This window comes from Melanostigma gelatinosum (assembly GCF_949748355.1).
Source record: "Melanostigma gelatinosum genome assembly, chromosome: 1".
NCBI classification, from domain to species: domain Eukaryota; kingdom Metazoa; phylum Chordata; class Actinopteri; order Perciformes; family Zoarcidae; genus Melanostigma; species Melanostigma gelatinosum.
Window position 1 is genome coordinate 7,767,631 of NC_136634.1, and position 25,772 is coordinate 7,793,402.

Genomic DNA, 25,772 nt, shown 5'->3' on the forward strand with positions numbered 1-25,772 from the left:
GAAGGGTTATGACTGTTAACTTAGGGGGGCGCTAGACTTGCTTGTTTTCCACGGAGCTGGTGGCTCCCACAGTGGTGTCCGGTTCCTCCTGAGCTCCTTCACAGGTGTTCCCCAGCACGAGGAAGACCCGAGGGCCATTTAAAGAAGTTCTACAAAACCTTTACTATCTTTATACATTTAATGACACGCGTTTACCTCAGTGTGTGATAGGTTAAATGCATTCCTCTTATAGTGGAAAGTTGAAGTGCTCGTTGTGTAATATAATATCAGTTTTCCCAACTCCCAACATCCCCACAGTCAAAATATTTAAAAGGTTGATTAATGGTCTTATCAATGGACTGATGGTTTGAGGGGTCTTTTCATTAAACGGCCCTATGTGGATTCATAGTTGACCGACATGTAATTAATTGGACAACATATGCCATCTACAATATCTTTGTTATTGTTATCATTATTATTATTTATTTATGTGATGTTTCGGAATATGCTTGTTACTAATTTAACTAAAAGCTGTCTCTAGAGTTGATGATAGAGCTGCTGGAACTCAATCGTACATTAAATGTGTCATAAAAGGGGGAAAAAAGCTGAATAGAGATGCAGAGTTGGCTTTCTCCAGTGTTTGTTTTGTTCAGTATTAATATCAAAAATATGAATATGTATCTTAAACGGTGACATATCTTCACCAAAGACATGGCAGAGTTGGTTTTGTTTTGTTTCCAAAATGGACAGAATTGCAGTTATGTTAATTGTGCCTACAAATAAATAATTATATTCCTGGCTTTGCTATCCTCTCCAGTCACCTGCCATTCCTCACCTGGCCACAAGTGGTCCTCGGTGTGTTTCCTGTCAACAATGTATCACCTGACCGATCGCCTACACACCTGTTTCCCATCAGCAATCAGCCCCCACCGAGTGTTCACTTTTCTCCATGGTGGTTTTTAGACCTGCATGCCATCTTACTTCCTTTCACTTCTTGTAAGAATGAACTGTTTTTGCCCATCAACCTCTGCTACACTAGAGTTTTAATTCTTGTCTTTGATTCTTTTGCAAAAAAAAAAAAAAGAATAAGTTCAAGCGATGTCAAAGATCACACAATGTTTTGTTTAAACTCTTTAAAAAAAAGGAGTCCAAAAAATTGACACTGAGGTTTGTGTCAAAATGCTTCTAAAAACCGTTCCACATTTGACCTTGTTTAATTCCATTCCATTGTTTGTAGCAGCAGTTCAAGTTTCAGAGAAATAAATCTCCAAACATGAGCAGTTAAATGCATTTGCATGACTAGACACTTCCAGGGGTAGATGAGAAACGAGTGAGTGACACGGCAGCCTTGCCATGTTTTTCATCTGGCAGATATCAAAAGGGCACCTCTGCTAATTGCAAAGCCTTGCCCGCATGTCGGTCCAAACATGAGACCGTCTCAATCCCTTGGGATTAGATTTAAATCTTGGATGTAAACACCACACAGCAAATAATAATCTGCCGTGGCGGCGGCCCATGAATAATGCAGGAATCTTTGAGAAAGAGCAGGGTAGAATTAATTGAGGGTCTGAGCCCACTTGGATGAATTTGGGGGAACATATTAAAGAATATCTTCTTAATGTGACCACAAACTGACTTTTCATGATGGTTATGGCTCCATCTCTTTTTGAATGTTGCTGCTTTGTTCCCTAAGGCTGTTGTTATTATTCAGAATTTCGGCAAAGAAACGTATTGTTTCCTTTGAGATGGGAACTCCACAAGAAGAAAAGGCTTTATCTTGAGCCGAGGGGGATGTATTAGAAAAACATGTCGCTCCACAGAAAATAGCCAAGCCAGAGGGATTCAGTAACACTGAGGAAATTCATGAAATCCAAATAGCGCATGCATAATACTGGGCCCAAAAGGATATTATTTTGTGTGCGGGTTATCCAAGATCGAGGTGTATTCAAGCCTCAGACAAACACGTTTGTTCCTCTTACAACATGGCAATGCAAATAGAGACAGATCCTGCTGGTGAGTAACGTTGTTTCAATGCCGGTCTCTGGGGTGGATAAGAGGAACAGCAAACACCCTGCTGTCTGGAGGAAAGAATGGGTGGCTGTCATCTATCTGCCTGGCAGAGGAGGAGGAAGAGGAGGGAGGGGTGAGGGTAAATATGATTTAGCCCCGATGATCTCCACAGGGGGCTCGTGCAAATGTAACCCCCACCCACTCGGTCCAAATACACATGGGACATGGAGGAGGGTGCATGGGGAATAGGAATCAGGGCAGGGAATGAGCTATAATCCTGGTGCTGTCATGATAAAAAAAAACATCACGGGTGATTTAGAGTATCAGATCAATAGAACAAAGCACTCTCACTTTATGAAGCATCCATCCAACAGGACGGCAATAATATCTGCCACCAAATCAGCTCACTCCCTGTGTGTGTGTGTGTGTGTGTGTGTGTGTGTGTGTGTGTGTGTGTGTGTGTGTGTGTGTGTGTGTGTGTGTGTGTGTGTGTGTGTGTGTGTGTGTGTGTTTGTGTTTGTGTTGTCAGCCATATGGAAATGTCAGTAATCATAAACAATTATCCTCCCCAGCTCTCAGAGCATTCAGGATAGGGCAAATCTCCATAAAGGCACAAAGGCTCTGCCACTCACATCTAAGAAACAGACGAGAAGCTCAACACACACTTAAGACATATCAGAAACTCAATGTTTTTTTCTAATACCTGCCTTTGATGTCCTTTATTCTACATGGTGTCTTGTTGGGAAGCTTGTAAGCTGAAAGATCATGTCCTTCACTTGAGCGTCTGGGATGCAAATGATGCGTTTTAAAGCTCGCAGGTTGTTTGGAAACAGAACATCACTGAGAGACCATGTAATGATCTTACTCCCCCATTGAAAGCAGACTGGAGGACATAAAACCAGCTATAGATCAAGTCAAACCAGGCTTTCTGCCCAGCAGTAAATCAAGGAGCTGGACACAGAGGAGGAATGGGTAATGGATGCTACGGCAGACGCACGGCCGACCCTGAATGAATCCACGAGGATTGGATGAGGAATGAGAGGATGGAGGGAGGGGTGGTGTGGAGCGGCAGGAAGGAGGGGTGGGTGGAGTGCACAGGGGGTAATGGGGCAGCTGCTTGTTTGGTCTCAATCATCACCGATCGACGGACAAATAATGTGATTCTGTTGCCATGAAAGTAAATAGCTTAGCCTCTTACCGGAAGCCTTTGTAATTAAGGAGTAGGGATGTCAAGAGAGGGCCAAACAAATTCATAGGCTGTCGGCTTAAATATATGAGCTAATTGAGTATATTGTGAGTTGAATACAGTTCAGATTTTTTTTAAATTGTTGTCCCCCGGAAATTGATTACCATAAAACAATGCTTTCAATCTATTCTATTGACAGTTTAAATCATGTGCCTTGCATGACATTTCCTACATTCACTGTTTATTAAAAAGCCTGTTGCTCGTTTCAGTCATCAGTGCGATTGCCTCACATCACTAGGGGGCAGTAAAGTCAAGAGGAAAGATCTGTCAAACAATTACAGATGGATGAATCGTCACCCGGTAGCTGTTGTGTGTGCATTTGTACGTTGGTCTTACTGCTCCTGCAATGAAGTTCTGCAGGGCTGAAATCCATCTCGCTCTAAATATATTCCAGGCACGTGAAGCAGGAGATGGTATTGGTCCAATGCCAACACAACCACACTGACAGTGGTGGAAAGTCATTTAGAGTGGTTTACTCAAGTACTGAACACACAATTTTGAGGCACAATTCTGGAAAATTTCTATTTTATGCTTCTATTTGGGGGGTGACCGTGGCTTACTGGCTAGAGAGGGTTGTCCGCCAACCGAAAGGTCTTCTTCTTCTATATACTTTTATTCCACTGCAATTAAGAGGTCTCCCTGCCCTCTATTCATTTGACAGGTGCAATTACTTGGTACGCAATATATTCTACGTAAAATATATATATTAAACTAAAATACAACGCACCATAAATCAGTGATTCCCAATTTAAAAAGCCAGTGTCTGTTGGGGCTCCTTGTCACCTTTTAGATATTTTAGCAGATCCACTGAAGCCAGATTTCCCCTCGAAACTTCTCTAATTGTTTCAGTTCAATAACTGTTGAGGCACAAAGAAGTAAAACTCTCCAGTAGTTCATAAAAATGAAGAGCAGAAATGTGTTTTTCTTATGTTCATGACTCATTGAAATCTCCGTGATTCAGAACATCATCTCTTTGAGAGAGAGGGCAATGACATTAGTGAGTAAACAGTCTGAAAACTGAAATTAAAGCAGATAATTATTTATTCATTCATTATATTTCCAGTAGCTTGCATTTCATACTTGCACTAAAAGGAGAAACTTAAATAGAGACAGAGAAAGTATCAATTAGTACAAATCTGTTTCTTAAATACAAAACCATTTGCAATACTGTCAGAAAAGAGCATGGGTTTGGCAGTAAACTGGGACTGCGTAGAACCAATACAAATCAGAATAATAGAATTGTGTGCATCAATTAATATTGTTGCTAAATACTACATGTTGTACAATACCAAAGTCATATAACTCGCTGACAAGCAAATCAGAAAACGATCAAAATTCTAATTGATATGCAATTTTCTGTCCAGTTAGTTACAATACAATTTACACTGTGCACAGCAAAGAAAAGTAGAATATATATATATGTTCTACAAGTACTCTATATTTAATACAGTCCTATCAACAAGTTAAACCATATCATGCACAATATTGCCTCTTAGGCTGCTTGTCCCTGTACAATCAATTAAGGTATTTACAAATTCAACAGATATTCTACACGTCATTAAAAAAAAAGAAAAAACTTGATGCAAGTTAAGAGAAAAGAAATCTCGATTCCGTCCAAAGGCCCTCAAGTGTAGTTAGTACAAGTGAACGACGATCTTTGCCTAAAAGGAATTGAACAATGTGTAGTATTCACACAGGTATCCATACATTCATACACTGCAGAAATACAATCAGCTTCTGTACATAATGACTGCAGACTTTGAAAAAAATGCACCAGACGTGGTTTTAATGATGTTTTAGTCTGATCCAATTTAGGTTGTGCTTATCTTCTCGGAGGAATCAAAACCAGTCCCGTGTCTCAAGGCATTGGGACGTCTTCACAACAAGAGTATATGATTTATTCCTCCTTCCACAGACTCCTCTTCTCAAGCTTATCTGATCCTTTCTTGGATGTGACTTCCGCAGTTCCTACTACTGTCTCTGTTCCAGTCACTGAACTCCGGGAAGAGACTCCAGAATGGAATTGATGCTTTGAAGAAAAAGGCACTACACCTGCTGGAAGGAGCACTGCAGGGACTGCCGCACGCTGTCGCACCCTCAGCATTTCCCATTGGCCTTCAGGTCAAGCTCAATAAGAAGCGGTTACATGCGGGGCAGAAGGTCACGTGACACGCCATGCAGCATTTCAGCTTCTTCCTTCATAGGGGCAGTTGGATCATTCGACAGAGTGGCGACAGATGAGGATGTATCAATGCAGAGATCTCAAGCATGCTTTGTGCATTGCTCCCAATATTCAGTTTACAGATAGTTCACTTTATGTACATATACACACACATATTTATATGTACATACACACACACTGTACATCTGCCTTGTGCACTGATGGAATTGCATGAATGAATTACATAATTAAATACAGATTCCAGTCCAAGCGTCTGTGTTGAAAAAACAAAACATGGAGTAATAGTCTTTAGACACTGATTACTATTTGAACATAGTAGATGATATAATAACCAATAACAAAATCCAATATAGTTGAGACAAGCGCTGCATAGTCCATAAGAGGTTTCCGGTAAGAATACTTCACTTGTTACTATCAAAGTGTAAATTGAAATATGGATTTGGGTCATATCAGGTGTCTCATGCGTGCACTGTTCAAATCAAATGTGTGGCTGAGCTTCTTCATTCCTGAATGCTGCGTAAGGTATAATGAGCCACAGGTCTCCAAAGCCTCTCCATAAAGACTTCCAAGTGAAACCATAAATGTCTTCGACGAGTTGTGTGCGTTTCATGTACGACACTGGGGCTGGAGATGTGATCATAAAGCCATGCAGTGTTGGGACAGCCCTCTAAAGAGAGATGTGGGGATTGAGGAGTCCGTGCAGCCCCTCGTACCGGTCTGTGACGACTGATTGGCTTACACAAATGAGTTCATGGCATTAATCGGGGAGGGGGCCTCCGAGCTCTCGTGGCCCTCAGCAGTCTCCCTGATGGCACTCTTTCCACTATACTGGCCGATAAACGAGCCATCCTCGTTGAACTGTCCGTCTCCTCCTTCCCCGTAGTCAACTAAACTGTCGTCACTGTCGTCTCTCTTAACTGTCCCATTAGACGGCGTGCGGCTCCCTTTTAACGGTTTATGGTCCTCATTGTCACTGAAGGAGAAAATAACATGCAGGTGTTACAGGTGAGATGATGTGACAGATGCAACAAGGAGATTAGTGACTTTTTTTTAGATGGAGCACTGAACTGCTAATTTTACCAAAACAGACTGTACTTTTTGGTTCTGGTGAAACCAACGTATTGGTTCGTTTCTTTAGCTCTTCACTTTTTAAAAGTGTAAACTCATGAATATGCAACAGTGAACCACTGCACGAGAAGCTAATTTGGATTTAGCTTCCTCCATGTCTAAAAAAACAATGGATGATTAGTTGGTTTCCATCAGGCAACAGGGGAATAAAGCTCAAGCAGCCATACCCTGTTCAAATTCCCCCTGAAACCAAATATGAAGTGGTAAATGTATTGTTTGACAAAAGCATTTCCCCCCCCCTCCCCCCTCCCCCCAAGGCAGAGGTTGTGATGAATAACAGAAAATCCAAGGCAATGATGTGAATAAAACTTGGAAAAGCAAGGTTTTCAGCCAAACATCCCCCAAAGCAAGCATGGTAATAATCACAAATTGGCACAACGCACGAAAAATCTGCAAAGAAAGATTTCTTTGGATATCAGACACATTCCACATACATGAGTTGAACATCAATGAGATAAGATCACAAAAAGCCATCATAATGCTGAAATGTTTTTAAATTTAGAACAGAGATTAATCAGTCGGCAAAAACATTTTTCAGGGAGAGAACTCGCACAGGTAAGCAATGAATGACTTAAAAGACATGATGAAGGCTTTATGACCCAATATTAAACTTGATGACAGCCGTGAAAGAGCCTGGGATGCTGACACAGCGAGCGCTTTTCTCCACAGTGACTCGGCTGTCCACTGACCCTCCTCACGTGCTAGATTTACATGTTGACCCTCAACCCACCATCGCCACCCTTACCTTTCCTGAGACCTACACCCCTGCCATCAGACGAGGAGATCCAGCTGAGATCCCACAGTCACTCCTCACAATGCACTTTAACAGGCACATACGCCGCGTACACGTATAGTCTGAACTTACAGTCCGCTCTCCTGCAGTCAAACAAAAACAGCTCAGTTGAGTGAAGTTCTGCCTTTATTGACATACTGTGAGGTTCCAGCTGAGCTGAATGAAACAGCATGGATAGAAAGTATACTCTCACAAAGGCACTATAATATTTGTACACTTTGCGTTGTGATTTATTGTCTACTTTGTCCTTCGAGTTGATGTCCATTTGGAAGATTCCCAGCCGTGTAAATGGGTCTCTCTGCATGACTTTTAAAGGATAAGTGTGGTGATGTCAACAAATCCTGTGAAAAGACCAAAACCATCAATGAACTCATTCTATAAGGCTCACATAGATTCTACTTCTGGGCCATAGTGCTGCATTATTGTCCAAAAACAAAAACACCAGTGATCCACACCGAGCCACATATTGCGTCATTACAATGAACATCTGTATATTTTTTATTCTGCGGCTGAAAACAGTCCCCAATAAATTCTCTGTTTATTTCTTAAACTTTAAAAAAAATAAGAAGTTCCCGGCAGTTTTAGGAAATAGTTTGGCTTTTAAAATGTATCTTATAACTTATATATGTGACCTTAAAAAAAAGAAAAGTATTGTGAGACTATTGTGATTTTGGTCGATTAAAAGAATTTGTTGACAGTAATAAAAATGTAGAATATCACAGCCTCATCCTTTAAGGATGCATCACTATTAAAGAATGGCGCCTGGCTTCATATAAACAGCATTAACCAGCTCGTGTACACTCAGTGAGGATTGCTTCCCTCAAACATGCTGATAATTCCATATGAGATCCGTATTCATCTTTGTACCGTTTATCTACATAAACATGATTCCATTCAACACATTATTGCCGAGAGCTAATTTTCATATCTCAGATCTTCACACCATGCATGTCACATATTATATGTATGTATATATATATATATATATATATATATATATATATATATACATATATATATATACATATATATATATATATATATATATATATATATATATATATATATATATATATATATATATATATATATATATATATATATATATATATATATATATATATATATATCGATATGTATTGATCACAGCATAAAATCCATAGAACAGATTTGTGTTTACATAATACAAAAAATAATACAAAATATAAAAGCAAGACCATTTTATAAATTGACTTATAAAAAACAATTCAACAATGCTATGTATACAGAAGTAAAGTGCTTTGTTGTTCTTTATTCTGCGTGCGATTGGAGAAGCGGCCTAGACTGAGGACGCTAACAAGCACATCTGGATAACCGCTGTAAGTTAGAAGGAATGATGATTTCAGTGATTTTCAATCCTATCAGGGTTGTGTATGTAAGTAGCAATACACTAGGCAAAGTGTTAATACTATATATGCTGTACACAGGATGTTGATGAATAGCTTATTAGTTGGAATGGGATTTGATGCTTTGGGTCAGTTTACGATGTGTTGCAAATGATTCTAGCTTATATTTTTTGTTTTCCTGACAGTCTTCTTGAAAGATTTAAAACACCTAAACCCCAAATCCCTTGAACCTGAAGAATCCTGCTCCTCAAATGACACCACAATGTCATATCAATAGAGTCCGACACAAGTGGCATCCAGGACCTCCCAGAACCCAGAAAAGGAAAGAAAATTCTTGTGCTTCACGGTGGTAGAGGTTCAGAAGAGGTTCGCTTCTTCTTTTTGTTTTGTACTTCTCTTAATGTTGATCCTGGGTCAGTTATTGGTCAGCTGTAAAGGTTGAGAGGAGGGAGGGAGGGAGTGCAGAGCTTCAGCCCGGCCAGAGAGAGCAGATCTGGATAGAAAGCAGGGACGGGGCAGGGGTTGATGGGGAACAATGGGGCTCTGGGGGCTCCGGAGGCCGGAGCGCTGTTCTCTCACCTGTATTCCCCAAAAGTACAGTCATCGTCTTTCATTGGCTGGAACTCTGGGTCTGTGTGTGCGTCCTCCTTCTCTTTGACTGGTGAGAGAAGAGGAAGCAATTTAGACAAACCGGCTTATACGGTAAAGTGAGAAACAATGTTGATGATTCCTCATCATTCAGACGCAATGTGGCAAAAAGCTACGGCAGAGTATTGCAAAACATTAGCTCCGTTTTCGTTATAACCAGACCCTTTTCTCGGTAGAACAAGATGCGTTTCTTGTCATTACTACATGTCAAATGAACCGGTTAAAACAAGAAACATTTCTTGACGAAAGACTTTGTCAGAAAACGTTCCTTATGTTACTGTTTTAATGAGAAAGGTTTCCTGCTTTAATGAGACTTTAATTAATTATGATCCGAGAAACTGTATCTTTATAAAAACAACTGGGCAAATATCTTCTTGTCATTGTGGCAGCCACACACTGCCACAGATCGCTATAAAAAACACACCAATATGCCAGAAAACATAAAAATCTCATCATAAAATCGTATTAAACATAATGGAATGGTCGCGAACAAAGCATTATAGTGTGGGTTTATGTACGAGTGTGTACGTGGTGGTGTTTGTGCGACTGCTCACCAGGGTACTTTCCTCCCTTATTCCTCTGGATGAAGCAGATAATGAGGAGGATCAGGATGAGCAGAGCGATGGCACACATGAGGCCAATGAACCATCCCTGAGTGGCGATGTCCACCTGTCGGCTCGCCACAGCTGGCCAGAGGAGGAGAGGAAGACATAACATTTATGACTGGATGATCTTTTCCCCATTGGGACGGTAAAATAGAAACATTCATCCACAGTCATGTGCTAAAACGAATGTGTAACAAGGCATTCACTTGGCATCTATTTGTTAGAGAATTCAGTGCATGAGTGTGGATCATGATTGCTTATTGTCACAGAAAAGGACGACTTTCATGTTAGAGAAGTTAGAAATCTCCTAGATTAAGCTAATGGTGACTTAGACACATTATCGAAACCACATTAGTACACAGCGTAGGAAATCAACCCGTCTCTCACAAGTGCACACACACACAGACAGTCACAGATACACACAGATAACACACACACTGTACGTACGGAGGATTACTGTTGGTAATATTAGGCGGGATATTATATCACTAAACAGATATCAAACTTCTATATGAGGATCACCAAATCTACAGGACTGACTTTAATTCAACTGAAATGAAACCACACAACCATGCACGCTGCTACACACCGTCTCTCTATCGCTACAGTACATGCCTGGCATACAGAGCCACCACAACACATCTGTTAAACCCATGCTTGACTGGATTATGACTACACAACGGCACCAGCTACCACACGGTTCACACACGGCACAGAGCAAGGCCAGGCCGGGCCAGGCCATGGTGGAGGCGACCGCCGAGGAACTGCCTCACCTGGGACCGAGACCAAAAGCTCCTCAGACAGGTGGAGCGGCTGGTCGTGGTGACCTTTGGCCACCAAACGCACCCTATAGGAGAGGCCCCCCTTTAAGCCCTTCAGCATAACATTCTGAGTGCCGTTCACAAGCTCTTTCTGCCACTCCTCTTCACCTTCACCTGCAGGAGGGACGTTCATGAAGAGAGGCACGTTTGAGGGAGCAAACACTTCAAATGGGATCATGACATCACGGGATCATGGGATCTAGTCACTTGAACAAACATCTACTTACATAGGATTACGCTGCAAATAATTCTGTCTATATTAGATGTAAACTGTTAATGTTCATGGAATTATGGAGTTCTAAAACCAATTAAGTCTGTGAATTAATTATGGCCCTGAAAGTAAAAACACACTGTGATTTAAGAAAACACATGTCCCCACTTCACTAACATGTGCAGCATGCTGCGACAAAGAGCAAACATGACCATATACAGAAATGCTGCACGTTGCACAGGATGCAACAAAAATGAGTTGCAAAACAGACGTTTCTAGGGGACGACAAAAGTGCTAAACACAGCTGGAAACTTGTTTTGTAACTCATTTGTGTCACAATCTGCAGGATTTGCAGTGATTTGTGATTGTGATTTGTGATTGTCACTTTGCAGCGTTTGTACGGCTGGAGATGCGAGTCTGTTGCTGTGCACCTGTTGTCAAATTGGTGGAGATCTTTTCGTCTTCTTTGAGCTTTTCTTGAGTCCATTTGCACGCGTTTCTTAAGTTGCAGTGTGTCGAACTCTCGGGGCCACAATGAACTATACATGTGGTGATGAGCTAAATATGACACGTGTTTGATTGATGATCACAAGATATTGTTTTTGATGACAACATTTTTCTAAATTATTGGGAATCTATGATTATGATATTCCCTAATTGAATCCATTGAAACAGTAGGTGTGAGAGAGCCATACTACAAACAAACAGGTTTTCATCCTCACTGCAGGTGGATAAAAACAATGGAGAGCGCTTCAGTCAAAATCGGTTGGCACAACAAGAATGCTTGTTCTGCCTTTCATGATTGTGATGTTTGTCTGCATAAGTTCCAACGAGATTGTTAACGGGAGCTGCATGCAACTCCAATCAATAACAGGCCTGGTTAATTAGAAATCCAATCACAGACAGCCTTGTTTGTCACATCTGGGCCCACGTTGGCAGGAGCCAGCGTCAACGTGACTGCCAATATTTCTATTCACCTGCACATGCCAACAATGAAGTAGGAGTCTCTTGCCACCTATGTGTGGAACTGAAATAAAGGTGTGTTGCTTTGCTTACTGTTTCTCACTATGTATTCTACATAAAAGTTTTGCTCGGGGCCCCAGTACTCCCAACTGATCAGGGTCCCGTCCTCTCCAGACAAGGAGCTAACGTTCCCGAAAGGATTCACAGGCCGCGCTGAGCACACAAAAGAAGAGACAACCATCAAGCTCGGTCTGTTGGTCAAAAGACAGTCCAATAACTGGCAATTATTTGCTTTGATTTAAGAAATGATGTCCCAATAAAAGCTCTTAGCATCACCAAATCTAGAACCAGCAAATTCCCCCCCTGTGGGACTAATAAAGGATAATCTTATCTTACCTCATAGCCTTACACGATAGCAATTTTAAATGGGGACACTATGCCAGCAAACAAAGGAATACACAAAGCTGATCATGTAACAAATCGGTACAGTGGTGTACTAAGATCACAGCAGTATCTGTACCCTCGTGGGGCGGACGGCGTGGAGGAGACCGTGCAATGGGATGAGGGGTTTGCGTGTTTCCTGTAAACAACATGGAGAGGGGGTGAAGACCGCACCACACACACACACGAGACTCACACAGAGACGCAAACAGAGACACCACAGACACTGAAGTCATCATACACAATGCACACAGTTCATTGGCATGCCAAGCAAACGCTTGCCATGCAGCGGGGAAGCATCACTAGCAGCCAGCGTGGAGGAAGTGAGTAAGAGGGCCAAAGTCGCCAAAGGCACAAGTAAAAAAACCCCAAAAAAAACAGCAGAGACTCATCTACTTTTATCACATGGCGTTAAAAAAGGCACGCGTCAAATTGCATCTTGATCTATGTGGCTTTGAACTTTACTCAGCTTTGAACTTGCTCAGTGAGTGCATGCTTGCGGGGGGGATTTGAAGCTGTGGCTGTAACGGTAAAAACATGCACGCGTCTAGATACGAGCGGTACCTGCGCCCACATCTACGTCATGCTGTGATATTAGAGCTTGGAGAGAGAAACAGGACACAGAGAAACAACAGGACACGGGTCACTATGGGAGGACCCCCCCCGCCATCTGCGTCACTGCATGAAACAGTAATAACAACATTCATGTTGCTCATGCAGAGAAATATAAGAGACGAAGTTTACAGCGGCATGGGTCACCTCGTGTAACAATGCAACTGGATCACACTCATGTTCCACTCGAGCTTGTGTACGTCATGCTGCTGAATGTGAAATGCTAAAAATAAAAGACGACGCTCTGGAAGAGTGTGCATCATACATGGCAGAATGACGAGGATGTGACATTCACAAAACACGAGACAATGTGCTGACTCATTAATTAATGTTTTGAGCATTGTGTCCGTTAATGAATTGTTCAGTCTGTAAAATGTCAGAAAATAGTAAGAAAATGCAGATCATAATTCTGAAGTTGGCACCTTCAAATTGCTTGTTTTGTCAGCCCGGCAGTCTAAACTACAACATACTGTATTTAATTATAAAACCAGCACATTTTTAGATTTGAGGCGAAGAAATGTTTCCCATTCTCGTATTAAACAAAATCACAATACAATGTGCTGTTGATGCCGTCAAGTGTCAACTAATCAAATTGACTTCACAGAAAACACACAAAAACAAAATGCCCTGATTCACAATAAAGAGCATTTCACTGTCGGGAGGAATGTTTTTCAATGCAAACCAACAGTTTCTAAATTTGAGAAGACACACACAGCGAGGTGCAACCAGTGTGAGCTTCAATGGGACTCCATCCAAACTCCAAACATGTCACACAACTCCGACCCAGAACACCATGCTTCATTCTTCAAATGTTTGAGGTTGGATTCTGGTTTCCTCACTTCTACATCACATAAACAATTTAAATGACAAACTACATCACCATCTTTTTAAACATATATGCCTCCTGATGAAGGCAAGATAGTCAAAACATTTGGCGAATGAAATATGGTGTACTGACGTGTTCTGTAATGCGTTTTCTTTTTGCACGGACTTCATACTTTGTAAATATGATCTGTAAATTTATAGCATGTTTGGATTATCTCACCTGAGTTATAGATGTAATAATTCATGTCAGTCAGCTTTCCAGTTGAAGAAACATGAATACAATTAAGGTCATTTACTTTCAACAGTCTGCATTTGCTGACTTACCTTCATCCACGATGGTGACAGCCTCCTGAGAAATGGCCAGGCCTGCTCCCCTGACTGTTTTCGCATTCAAATAAAACTTGTAGCGCGTGCTGTACTTGAGGTTGAGCAAAGTGACTGAGGTCTCATTGGCGGGCAGGGCCAGCTCCTCCACTGGGCCCAGCTCATTGGAGTTATTGACGACTGGGATGGAGGATGGGTGAGAAGAATAATGGGACGGGGGGGATGGAGGTTGGGAAGCAGTGAGATAAGTCGAATAGAGGTATGAGGGGTGGGGGGGGGGGGGGGGGGGGGGTCGGAGATGGGGTCGCAGTGTCAGTGATGAGAAAGGTGGAAATGAAAATGTTTGGGGTACAGAGGTGTTGGGTTCAGGAATAGAAGACGGGAGTGACAAAAGTTGATTTGTTAATTTGTGTTGTAATTTAGGCAAAATAACTGGCTTGAAATGCTCTTCGTACCACTCTAAATTTTTTATTTTTCACTTCTTTCTGTTTTATAATCTCTGAACAGGATGACACTACAAGACATGACAAAGGAAGACGTACAAAACTACAAACTACATGAAGGAACTAGGCAAAGATTTAGAAGTCTGACAGAAAGAAGCCTCACCTGGCTGATATTTGAGGGTGTAGCCAGTGATGCGTCCATTACGGTCATGAGGAGGACTCCATTCAAGGGTCAGAGAGTCCAGGTTGGGATTGGTGACTACCAGGGAAGTAGGAGCACCCGGCACTACAGAAAACACATTTATCATGGAACCGTACACAAATTCATCCATGTAAAGCTAAACAGGGCTACAAAATTACATTTTAAAGGAATTTTAAAGTCCCCCTTTCACTTAAAAATGGGTTTTGCTTCTTCTTAATTTGTTTGGATGTTTGACATTTTACGTTCATCTGCTAAAGGAGGAAAGTTTCTCTGTGCTCAACTCACAACTTGAACATGTAAAAGACGAAGCAGGATTTTGTGACATCCCAACTAGTTTGAAAGCCAATCGTGGTTCAACATGCAACTTGCACACGTTTGATGCTTGAAACTTCCAGCGATAACGCACTGAGACTGGACTTTTCAGTGAAGTAGAAGGCAATTTGTTAAACTAGAAAATATTAGCTTATTAATGGATCCTGGATTGTTTTTCAATGAGGGAGAAGCAGAAGATGTGCATTTAATGTTTGAAGTTATTCACGAGGTATTTGATTTTTCAGACAGAAATTATGACAATTACATTAAGATTTAATTATCATAATACTCAAATGATATCATTTGATGTTGTTGTATTAAAAACCCAATGAAACAGAAGTGAGAGTGTCCTCAGCTTCTGCACGGTGACACATTCTCCAGTGAAACGGAACATTTGATCTGTAGTTACAAAAGAGATTTAAATCAAATCCCTTGCTTTTAATTGGACCGCTAAAGCGTAGGCTGGCTTAAAATGCAGCACTATGCAGAGCAACAGAGACCAGACACACACAACACACACGCACACAACACACTTCCATTGTTGCTCACAGCTACAAATTGATTGTCATTAATCTGTTGAAATTGGTTGGTACTCGCTTATGTAAGCACACGTCATATTTCGTTTTACAGGAAGGACATATGATTGGATTTAACATAGATTAAGTGACATTTGGTATTTTATATACAGTATATATATATATATATATATATATATATATATATATATATATATATATATATATATAGTTAAAGAGGTGCACCATAGGACAGTAGGTCTCAGTTGTGATAAAATACAAAGAGAAAAAGAAACAGAGTATTCCTTGTCTTACCTCCTTCAGGTGTCTCAAACCGCAGGGTGGGGCTGGGGGGACCCTCTCCCTTGCCGTTATAAACCCTGACATTTAATGAGTAGCGACTGAAGGGGTGCAGGCCAGGCAGCATTCTGTGGGTGTGGTTCCCATCCAAGGTCAGGATCTGGTTCTCCATTCGATGGGGGTTGTGTTTGTGGAGGCTGTGCTCTCTCCAGTAGTACACCTACGAGTTACACAGTTCGTATACAGTAAGAAGTGTGTGTGTGTGTGTGTGTGTGTTATGGTAGGCGGGATTGGTGTACATGTCACACTGCATGTGGTCTGTTGGACTGTACCGTGTATCCTTTGAGATGTCCTCGTATTAATTTAGAGGGAACAGGATCCCAGTGCACCTCTGCCAGAGTGCTGTTTCGCAACATGGCCTGCACATTCTCTGGAGCTGCTACTGGCACTGTACAATACCGAGTAAATGTTTTAGGTTACACAGCCGAATGCATCCCCCCCAGACTCTTGCACATATTTCATTTTGTAGTCGATCCAACTCACAGTCCTCTCCTGAGCAGCCGTGGGCAATAGCAGGCTCAGGTCCAGCTCCGTGGTCGTTCACTGCCTGAACTTTTAGCTCATAAGGAACAAATGTGGGCGTTCCAGACACAACAAACTTGGAGTTGTTAGCCACAGTCACTGCGGTCCAATCGCTGTCCACCACCTTCTGCCTCCACATTACTTTATAGTGAAGCCCTGGACCGTTAGACTGGAGGCCTGACAGCGGCTGCACAGGAGAAAGTTGCTGATTTTTCATTCCTTCATTGTTTTCAGGAGAACAATGACTGTACGCCATGATGTATATGGTTTTGGCAGATGATAGGAATCTCATAAGAGCAGGCAATAAGAAATTCATGCTTCACAGTACAAGGACACTTTTCTCATGGTACTCCCTGGACAACAGTAAATGCTTCAGGATTAAAACAGATGGCTTCATACAACTTTATTACCTTCCATGAGATTACAAGATTGTCATGTTCTGTTCCAAATCCCTGTACACCTGTTGGGTTCTCGTCTGGAGCTAAAATAACAATAAAGACAATGTGAAACGGTATTTAAAGGAAAACCTGAGGTTCAGCTCAAAATCTGATGAATATGCTTTGTTACCCGTTTACTCACAAAACAGCTGTGATTTTAGAGAGAGATCACTTGTATTTAGAAGATTAGTAGATTATTTATCTAATATTTAAGCGTGACACAATGAATTTACAGAGTGAAAACACACAAGGCCTCAGAAACAGCCTAAACAAAAGGCGGAGGAGTCTGTACCTGCAGGTTCTGTCTTAACCATTCTGGACGGGAAGCTGGGGCGGCTGAAGTCCACAGCGTTGAGGGCCAGAACTCTGAAGGTGTAGTGGATGTACGGGGAGAGTTTGAGGTGAGCTGTCGTCCTGGTGCCGGGGACCTCGGTAAGATTATGCCAGTGCCCTCGGTGATGCAGGGAGTCTTCATACTGGATCAGAAATTCTGTGGACAATTAAAAAAAAGAAAAAGAAAAAGTATTGTACATGACAGTATATTTGCATAACTGAAATAAATGCCCACAAGTCATTTTTGGATGCTGTAACTCAAAGCATGCTGTTAAAACTTCACCATTGCAACCAATTATTTCAAGCTGACCTCAGCTGTCACTGAGGAAACTACACTCCGTTACGAACCCGTTGGTCCTGTAGCGTCGGTTGGGTTTTACCAAAAAAAACATTTGGTTGATTTTTCCCTTTTTTCACGGACTATCTTATTGGTTGATTGTAATCATGGATTTTCATAAATCATTGTGATTTTGTTCACATACGGTAAATGTCAAAAATGGAATTAATCAAAAGGTGAATTCAGTGATTTAGTTTTGCATCTTAATAATGTTGGGAGACCCATCAGAGACAATTATCTTTTTAAAGTCAAAATTGATGCAGCAGAGGCCAAGATATCTTTTAGTCCCTGTATGGATCAAGCTCCAAAAATGCTCGATACTACAATTCCCATAATGCAACTTAAAAGCATGTTGAATTAGGCCCTCCTTGCATCCTAAATGCCAACTTCTCTCAATCGACACATGTTTTTAATACAGGCTTTCCCTTTAGAAGACAATGAAAATATCTCTATTCATATAAATAAGTGAATTGTCCCTTTAAAAAACTTGCGCCTTCGCATAAAAATCCCAAACAGACGCCGATAAATACACCCTGATACAAACACACTCAAGACATACTCTGAATAGGACTGTTATGTTCATCCCCAGGGATCCAAGTGAGCTGAACACTCCTCTTTTTGTGGTCCGTCAGCTCCAGGTCAGTTGGGGGGTCGGGTCGCTCTGGGGGAGGAACAGCACAGGCAGCAACATGAACACACAGTTACAGTTACAGAAGATGGAGGGTTCATGCCACGAGAAGATGAAGCAAAAACAAAAGAGGGAATCTGGTTACATAAATGCGTTTCTCTGATACTCTTATCATAACAGATTCTGTGTATGTTGGTTTAACCAAGCACACCTTTCAGTTACTCCTGTGTTTCTTTACATGTTACATGAGGCCGTGTTATGTGCGCTGTGATGCACATGCAGACGCCGCTCCATGCAAATGAAACGACTGACGCTCAACTGAGCATCTTCCATCATCACTCTGCATGAAATAGAGTCTCGGCCTCACCAGAGAGGTGAAATCGATGCTCATGTTTTGGAATTGTAATGATCGAGTGAAACGCATGCTTGGAATAAATGAATCATGAGGAAACGGAGTATTTGAAAAGAATCCAACCGGTGCTTTGGGGAGATGTCTGCTCTACAAATGATCTTTGGTATGAGTGGAAATTTCCTCCCTTTTGCCGAAATGTTTAGTGTTTGATGCATTCAAACTTCATGCATTTTTGTGAAAATGGAAAAAAACATACAATTCATTTAGAAATAAATAAAAATACAAAAATGATGATAAAAATAAATCGAAATAAAATACAAAAATGCACTGCGATTTTCCAAAATAAATCATCTTAAAACATGCTTCACTGGACGAAAAACATCCAACAAACACCAGCCCATGTCGGCCGAGCACATCTGGGTGCTCTTGCGTGCCGCAGGTTTACCGTAGACAACAGCTGGTGTCATGGCCTCTGCCAGGTAGGAGGACAGGAGTGAAACAGGGAGTTTAGTGGTCAGTCAGCCATAAGAAAACAAAGAAGATTATCTGGCTCGCTGAGAAGACAACAATCAAATATTCACGCTGCTGACACGATAGCTGACTAAAGCCGTCCTGACCCTCCTCAGTAAACTCTCAGGTAATTAACCTTGACGGGCCGAAAGGCAATCTGTCGTGTCAGTTATTGGACAGATTCACTTCTCTAGGAAGAGCTGAGGTGGAGAGAAGTTTACACTTTAATAATTTGTGAGTTTGTTTTCCGAGTCGGTGAAATTGGGCTCCGGCAAAGCTGAACATACCGACAACAGTGAGCTCAGCGCTGGCCGAGTCATGGTCCAGAGTGGTGTTCATGATGCAGGTGTACACCCCCGCATCGCTCTCTGTCACATCAATGATGGTGAGGCTGTCGGAGTCTACGATTAATCTGTGAAAAAAGCATTTAAACAGACGGTTTAGCGATGCATCTGATTGTATCAAATCTTGTTTTTTTAAAAAGGTAGGATCAATTTAATAACTAATTTATTCATAACTAATGTAGACGGAGAGCAAACACAGGTCTAAGAAGTGAGAGTTGTGCAGGCAGCTCTGACCTCTCGTCATCGGGCAGCTCTCCGTCGTCTTTGAGCCAGGTCATAGTGGGGATGAGCGAGGGGTCGTGTTTCACCTTACACTCAAACACCACAGACCTGCCCATCTGGACCACTTTGTACTCCGGCTGCTTCAGGATGCGGGTGGGCTCTGATGGGAGAGGGAGGTTAGGTTCAGTGTGAACAAACATATCCCATGTGTTTGGAATAGGGCTGACTCCAAAGGTTAATATTAGGGCTGCAACTATCATTTTGATCAACAAAACTTTATTTTTTGATTGATCAATAATCGTTTGTGATAAAAGTTCATATTTTGTATTCTATTTAAAATGAACAACAGGAGAAAAGCAAATCATTTGAGAAGCTGTATCCAGAAATACTCTTTTTTTTCAGGTTATTTTAACAGTTTTAAACAATTTATTATCTATTTCTATTTATTTTCCGAGTATTATTCAACGCTCTCACCTTTGACCTCCAGAGAGATGTGATTCTCGTAGATACCGAGGCTGTTTCTGGCCACACATGTGTAATTGCCACTATTGTGAGCTTGAGCGACGTGGATCTCCAAAGTGCCATTGTCATGCAGGATGTAAGGGTCTCCATCGAGGGTACTGGACTGACTGACTTTGAACCTGAGACAGAGAGGCAGCCACTGTGAGCTGTGTGAAGCAACACAAAACGCTCTCCTCAGTTAAAAGGTCATTAACTCACCATGTAATGTTCGGGATGGGTGACCCGAAGGAAGCGCAGTCGATCAAGGCCTGGTGATTTTTGATGATCTGGTAAACTTTGTTGGCTGGTGTCAGCACTCTGGGCGGCTCCGCTGCAGTGAGGCAGCAGCAATTATTGCCAAGTTATTTATTACACTACGGAAATCAATGTAAATGGGGAACAGCCTTCTAATGCAAATGGATCGCGTGAAATGAACTTACAGAGCACATTGACGAATGCGTTGGACAGCAGGTAACCGAAGTCATTGGAGACATTACACTGGTAGACGGCGCTGGATCCAGTCTGCACATCAGCGAAGATGATGGTGTCGTCCTCCACCTTTCTGCTGAGATCCTTCGGGGAATCTGTTTGTGGATAACAGAGGTTACAGATGTTACAGATGTAACTCTGGCTCTTTGAATTCCCGATTCGTCTTATTGAGAAGATATTTCTTCATTTACATCATCATTTGGGTCATTTAAAATGTACCTTGATTTTGTTAAAGTGATTTTATTGCTGCTCTTTGTTGAAGTAATAGTTCAACATTTTGGGAAAAATGCCTTATTGCCAAATTAAAGGAGAAGCTACAGCCAGCAGCTGGTTAGCTCAGCTTAGCATAAAGACTAAAAACACGGCAGAAATCTAGCCTGGTTCTGTCCAAAAGTAACAAAATCTGCCTGAAGAACTTCTAAAGCTCACGAATGAACAAGTAGTATCTCACTTGTTGAACCGGTACAAAAAGCAAACCTTATAATCAACAAGTTATGGTTTATACATGTCTTGGCTAGGTGTAGTGACTTCCTGAAGTCTCTCTGCTGGTTCAAAAATCACTTCCTGTTACTCAAACTCAGGTAACGTAAATATAAAACAAGATATGGAAGAAAATGCTCCACAATACCGAGATATTTACAAATCAGAACCAAAATCATGTCTCAAATATTAAAATTCACAGCTGCTCCAAACTGAATGAGGCCATAAAGACAGTGAGTTTCAGGCTGAGGAACAGGTTGCACTCACTCTCTATGGGGACGCCGTTCATAGACCAGGAGACGGAGGGCTTGGGCGTGCCACTGGCCCTGCAGGTCAGCACACTGCTCTCTCCCGGAGATAGGACAAGGTTCCTGGGGGCGCCGCTGATCCAATATGGAGCAGCTGAAAATAGAACAGAGCGCAGCAGAAGGCTGGAGAATTAATCACTGAACATGCTGCCCCGTTGGCATCTGTGCATAAATCCATTATGAGATGGAGGGAGAATGAAGAGACAGAAAGAGGGATCGTCTGTGTCGCCACACATGGTGAACGAATGGCCCGATGGGACACCGAGCGCTTCATCACAGACACACCTTTGACCGTGACGCGGATGGTGTGGTGCACCGAGCCCAGCCGGTTCCTGGCGGTGCAGCGGTAATCTCCTGCGTCTGACTCGGACGCGTCCACAATCCGGAGGGTCTTCTGGTAGTGCAGGAAAGATGTGCGCTTGGCCGGGAGGTCGCCGCTCACTTTGGTCCAAGATATGTCAGGGGTGGGCCTGGATTCAAATAGAAAGAGAGAGCGAGGGAAGAGACAAAGAGAAAAAAAAGCAAGGCTGGCACTTGAGCAGGTGGGCACTTGAGGCTTTCAGGGCTGAAGTAATGGCGGATTCTTTCACTTACAGTCCTTCGGCAATACACTCCATCTCCAGCACCTGTCCTCTCAACACCATCTTGGAGCTGGAGGGGCCAGATGGGATGAAGAAGGTTGGCTTCCTCTCATCGGCTGGGTCTTCTATAGTTACACACACATATGCACAAACAGAACCATTAGCAGCTCTTCTGCATGATGTCCATAACAGAGTGAAGATCCAGGCCTGAAACAGACCCTTCACATTCACAATCCTTTCTTCTCTGCGGTATAATGGAACCTCTCTCCTACAATGGGTCCGCAATGCACGGGCACTGAGCCACTTCATTACACACCACATTCTCATATTTTATGGTTTGATGTAAATTGTATTGTGATGTTGTGTTTTATTGCACTGTTTTCTGTGGGTGTTTATAGCCAATGAATCCCCCTCTGGGGTTATAATAAAGACTCAAATGAATCCGATACGGAATTGAGACTTAGAGACATTAAGAGCTGCTTTCGGCTACTGAATGTGTTAAGAAGTAATCTGCTACACCAATAATACAAAAGTCAGACTTAATGTTTATGATGATGGTGATCAATGAACACCCTGGCATGTGAGCAATTCGACGAGGAGCTGCTTGCATGTTTCGGGTGAGAAAACGTGTGTTGAAGTTTACACAAAGAGACAAAGCAGAAGACATTTGGAGCAATTAGAAAAGAAGTGATGTGAAAACGATTGGTGACAGAGAGAGATTAACAACTAGCTGCGCTTTAACATTAGGCAGGCCAGCGGGTAAAGAGTGATTTTGAAAATGAAGATTGCAGCCGGCTGTTTGACAGGAACCGCAAAGAAAGAGGAGAATTTTAACAAATCGATACTTACAGGAGTTGTATTAATTCACTAATTCACTATTTATCATTAATCAGATTCATCAAGTCTGCACAGATGTTGTTACATGTCCAAGTTACACAATCAGCTCAGTTGACATTAGATCATCATGCAGTGCTGGTTTAAGCTTTTCACAGGAGGAAGTGAATAGTTATCAGAAGGGTTTTGATTGGATAGAGCAGGAGTGACAGAGGGATGGAGAATTACCTTCTTGGATTGAGGGGTTAGTGGGTAACAGCTTTAGTTTAGAGCTCTATGTTTGGGGGTAAACACTAGGGGGTGCCAGATCTCACCACCAAATAAATCAGTGAGAGGGTGAAAAGCTGTGGGTTGTCCGGGAGAAGGGTTAGTGTTAGTGGGTAAAAGCTAGAGTTTGGAGCTCTACGTTGAAGGGGGGTAAACACTAGAGGGTGCCAAAACTCACCACTAAATAAATCAGTGTCATTGTAAAAAGCTGCCATTGTGTCATTGATTGCATCCACTGTAACACAACAAAAAGAATCAAACACGCAACAAGTTGAAATCATCAGGCACATGGAGCAAAAATAACAAATCAACATGAGTGTTCAGGATTAAAACAAAACTGTAAAATGACTCAAAAGTTGGGAGATGAGTCATGATAATCATAAAAATCTTGTGGGATGAAAAAATGTCAACTGCAAAATGCTGCCCTGAATGAGAGCGGTCTTTGTTGTTGGTGCATATACAGAACGTCTCACAGAAGTAATAAAATGCACGCCTGCCTGGCAGATAGCGCTGGGAGCCATGAGAGCTCTGACAATATGTCTTTTCAGTGGGATGACGACCGCTGGCGTCTCTGAGGATGGGATCAAAGATAGGAAAGGCTGTTTCCCTCCTACGCAGTCACGCTAGCACATACTACTCTGAATTAACGGCCTCTCACGCGGGCACGTTACACACAAACGTACACTCTCGGAGTCTCAGTGATGCTCACTAATTACACCCACATTTGACTTCCTTTAACTTGGTTTCTCCTCCTCTCTCTCTCTCACACATAACACACACACACACACACAGTCAGACTTACGGTTGAGGACCGTGACGGTGATGGGTTGCTTCTGCTGGATGGTTTGTGTGTACGGGAAGCGGGCGTAGCAGATGTAGTCGTTCCTGGAATCCTCTCGGAGTACACTGGAGAAGTAAAGGTCTCCGTTCAGGGACTGGGACACCCTGCTGCTCTGCGGCAGCCTCTGGAAGTCTGAAATGTGCCGCAAATTTAATAATTTTTGAAGCATACAGCAATTCACAATACATCAATACTTCAAGTTTTCATCGGAACATCGTTCTACTAAAGAAATAGCAGCGTGTTCTGTGGATTATCCCAAGTGTTTTTGAAAAGAGGCATATCAATCAATAGAAAAGAACACTGATGGGGATTCTTTGAGAGCAGACACATATCCAAGATTTCCAGACCGACCTGGGCTCATGGGAAAAACCAAGTCAGCAACAGCGTGCTATAATGTGCTCATGTCTGCAACTGAAACGTTATTTTCTCACTATCGTCCATCCAGAATATGATGGGAGGAGGCAGGCCAGCAGGGGGTCGACACGGCAGCACCAGGGACACGCCCTCCTGAATGACGAACGGCTTGATTGTCTCCTTCGACCACAAGGGGGACCCTGCGTCGGTGGGAGAAGGATACGCACATCAGTGGATGAGGAGTCTTGCAATTTGACATTGTCGCTGACATGATGACCGATGTGACGCGGTAGAACGAGAGGGATGATGCCTAACTGAATAACAATACGCAGAAGGGGAAATTCTTACATCCTACATGCAACCTTTACCTTCCAGGAGTGCTCTTAAGATGGAAAAGGCAACTTAATTGTTAAAAAAAGAAAAGAAAGTGGAATGATGAGAGAAAGATGTGACATATGCACGACATTAAGAAAATGGAAGAGAAAGAAAGATGAAATGAAGTGAACTCCACTTACTGGACTGTTGTACGACTATGTTGTTGGAAACAGCAGTTCCGTGTTTGTTCCTCGCTGTGCACTGGTACACGCACTCGTAATGCTCGGCCTTCGCTCTGCTGATGTCCACCACCAGGGTCCCACTGTGGGGCTTCAGGGTCACGTTGGGGTCTTCGTCGATGTCAAAGTGGGTCCCATTTCTGGTCCAGGAGAAACTGAGGGGGGAAAAAACAGACCAGTGTCATAATAGTGTCCACAGGTGAGAAATTGTGTTGTGGTAATCTGGTGAAGTGTACAGGCTCAACACTGTACAGCAATAAAGGTTTCAAATGGTACTGAGATAAGGTTAGACACATGTTTGCTGGTTAGGATGGAGAAATAGCTTTAAAATGATGTCACATCCTGCATTTCCGTGCACCAATCAGAGGTTTGCAACATTTAAATCAAAGCCAATCAATTCTCAAGTCCTGATAAAGCCGTTTAGCTTTTTGACTGTAAATTCTAGCATTGATTTCATGCTTAAAGACAAATTCTTATGATTTCAATTCACGTTTTCATAGGGCTTTAAAGCAGCCTTTCAAAAGATTCAATCTCTTTTGCACTTGCTGAGCTTCACTTCTTCAAAGGGCTGTTTGAGAGTTCCATAAGACTTTTCAGGGTTACGGTTATGTTCAAGTAAAGTGAAGGTTCAGGTCTAATGAATATATTTTGCCAATGAGGGTCCTTGCAAGTATTGAAGTACGATGCGTTTGCATGCAGTGTTGGTGCCAGCAAATGAATGAGGCGTAACACTGAGATAGATGAAGCAAAGAGGATGCCATAACTTGGAGCGAAAGATTCAAAAGCATTTGCTACAATCATCAATTGGCAGGGGGAGCCGGTGCATGGATCCAATTCATTCTTTATTCATCGTAGCTTGAATAAACCAGAACT

The 25,772-nt window shown here is 42.2% G+C and overlaps 1 protein-coding gene across 6 annotated transcripts in view; it reads right to left on the reverse strand.

Moving 5' to 3' along the window:
* Positions 1–4,269: 4,269 nt before the first annotated feature.
* LOC306780864 (neuronal cell adhesion molecule-like) overlaps positions 4,270–25,772 on the reverse strand; it is a 67,518-nt gene continuing 46,015 nt past the window's right edge. Inside the window, exons 5-31 of one of the 6 annotated variants that reach the window (XM_079273371.1) lie at positions 24,861–25,054; positions 24,423–24,545; positions 23,953–24,123; positions 23,329–23,385; positions 22,063–22,174; positions 21,754–21,938; positions 21,428–21,562; positions 20,632–20,775; positions 20,411–20,522; positions 20,165–20,331; positions 19,703–19,850; positions 19,412–19,536; positions 19,060–19,086; positions 18,194–18,295; positions 17,257–17,454; positions 16,938–17,008; positions 16,489–16,714; positions 16,278–16,393; positions 15,961–16,165; positions 14,780–14,902; positions 14,174–14,353; positions 12,492–12,551; positions 12,065–12,184; positions 10,750–10,911; positions 9,926–10,057; positions 9,303–9,381; positions 4,270–6,390 (exon numbers count right to left, since the gene is read on the reverse strand). In XM_079273371.1, the coding sequence (XP_079129497.1) occupies positions 6,153–6,390; positions 9,303–9,381; positions 9,926–10,057; positions 10,750–10,911; positions 12,065–12,184; positions 12,492–12,551; positions 14,174–14,353; positions 14,780–14,902; positions 15,961–16,165; positions 16,278–16,393; positions 16,489–16,714; positions 16,938–17,008; positions 17,257–17,454; positions 18,194–18,295; positions 19,060–19,086; positions 19,412–19,536; positions 19,703–19,850; positions 20,165–20,331; positions 20,411–20,522; positions 20,632–20,775; positions 21,428–21,562; positions 21,754–21,938; positions 22,063–22,174; positions 23,329–23,385; positions 23,953–24,123; positions 24,423–24,545; positions 24,861–25,054 (3,712 nt within the window). In that variant the 3' untranslated portion in view covers positions 4,270–6,152. Of the gene's footprint in view, positions 6,391–8,609; positions 9,153–9,302; positions 9,382–9,925; positions 10,058–10,749; positions 10,912–12,064; positions 12,185–12,491; positions 12,552–14,173; positions 14,354–14,779; positions 14,903–15,960; positions 16,166–16,277; positions 16,394–16,488; positions 16,715–16,937; positions 17,009–17,256; positions 17,455–18,193; positions 18,296–19,059; positions 19,087–19,411; positions 19,537–19,702; positions 19,851–20,164; positions 20,332–20,410; positions 20,523–20,631; positions 20,776–21,427; positions 21,563–21,753; positions 21,939–22,062; positions 22,175–23,328; positions 23,386–23,952; positions 24,124–24,422; positions 24,546–24,860; positions 25,055–25,772 lie in introns of those variants that run through there. The other 5 variants (XM_079273375.1, XM_079273374.1, XM_079273373.1 and 2 more) reach the window with 5 other exon arrangements.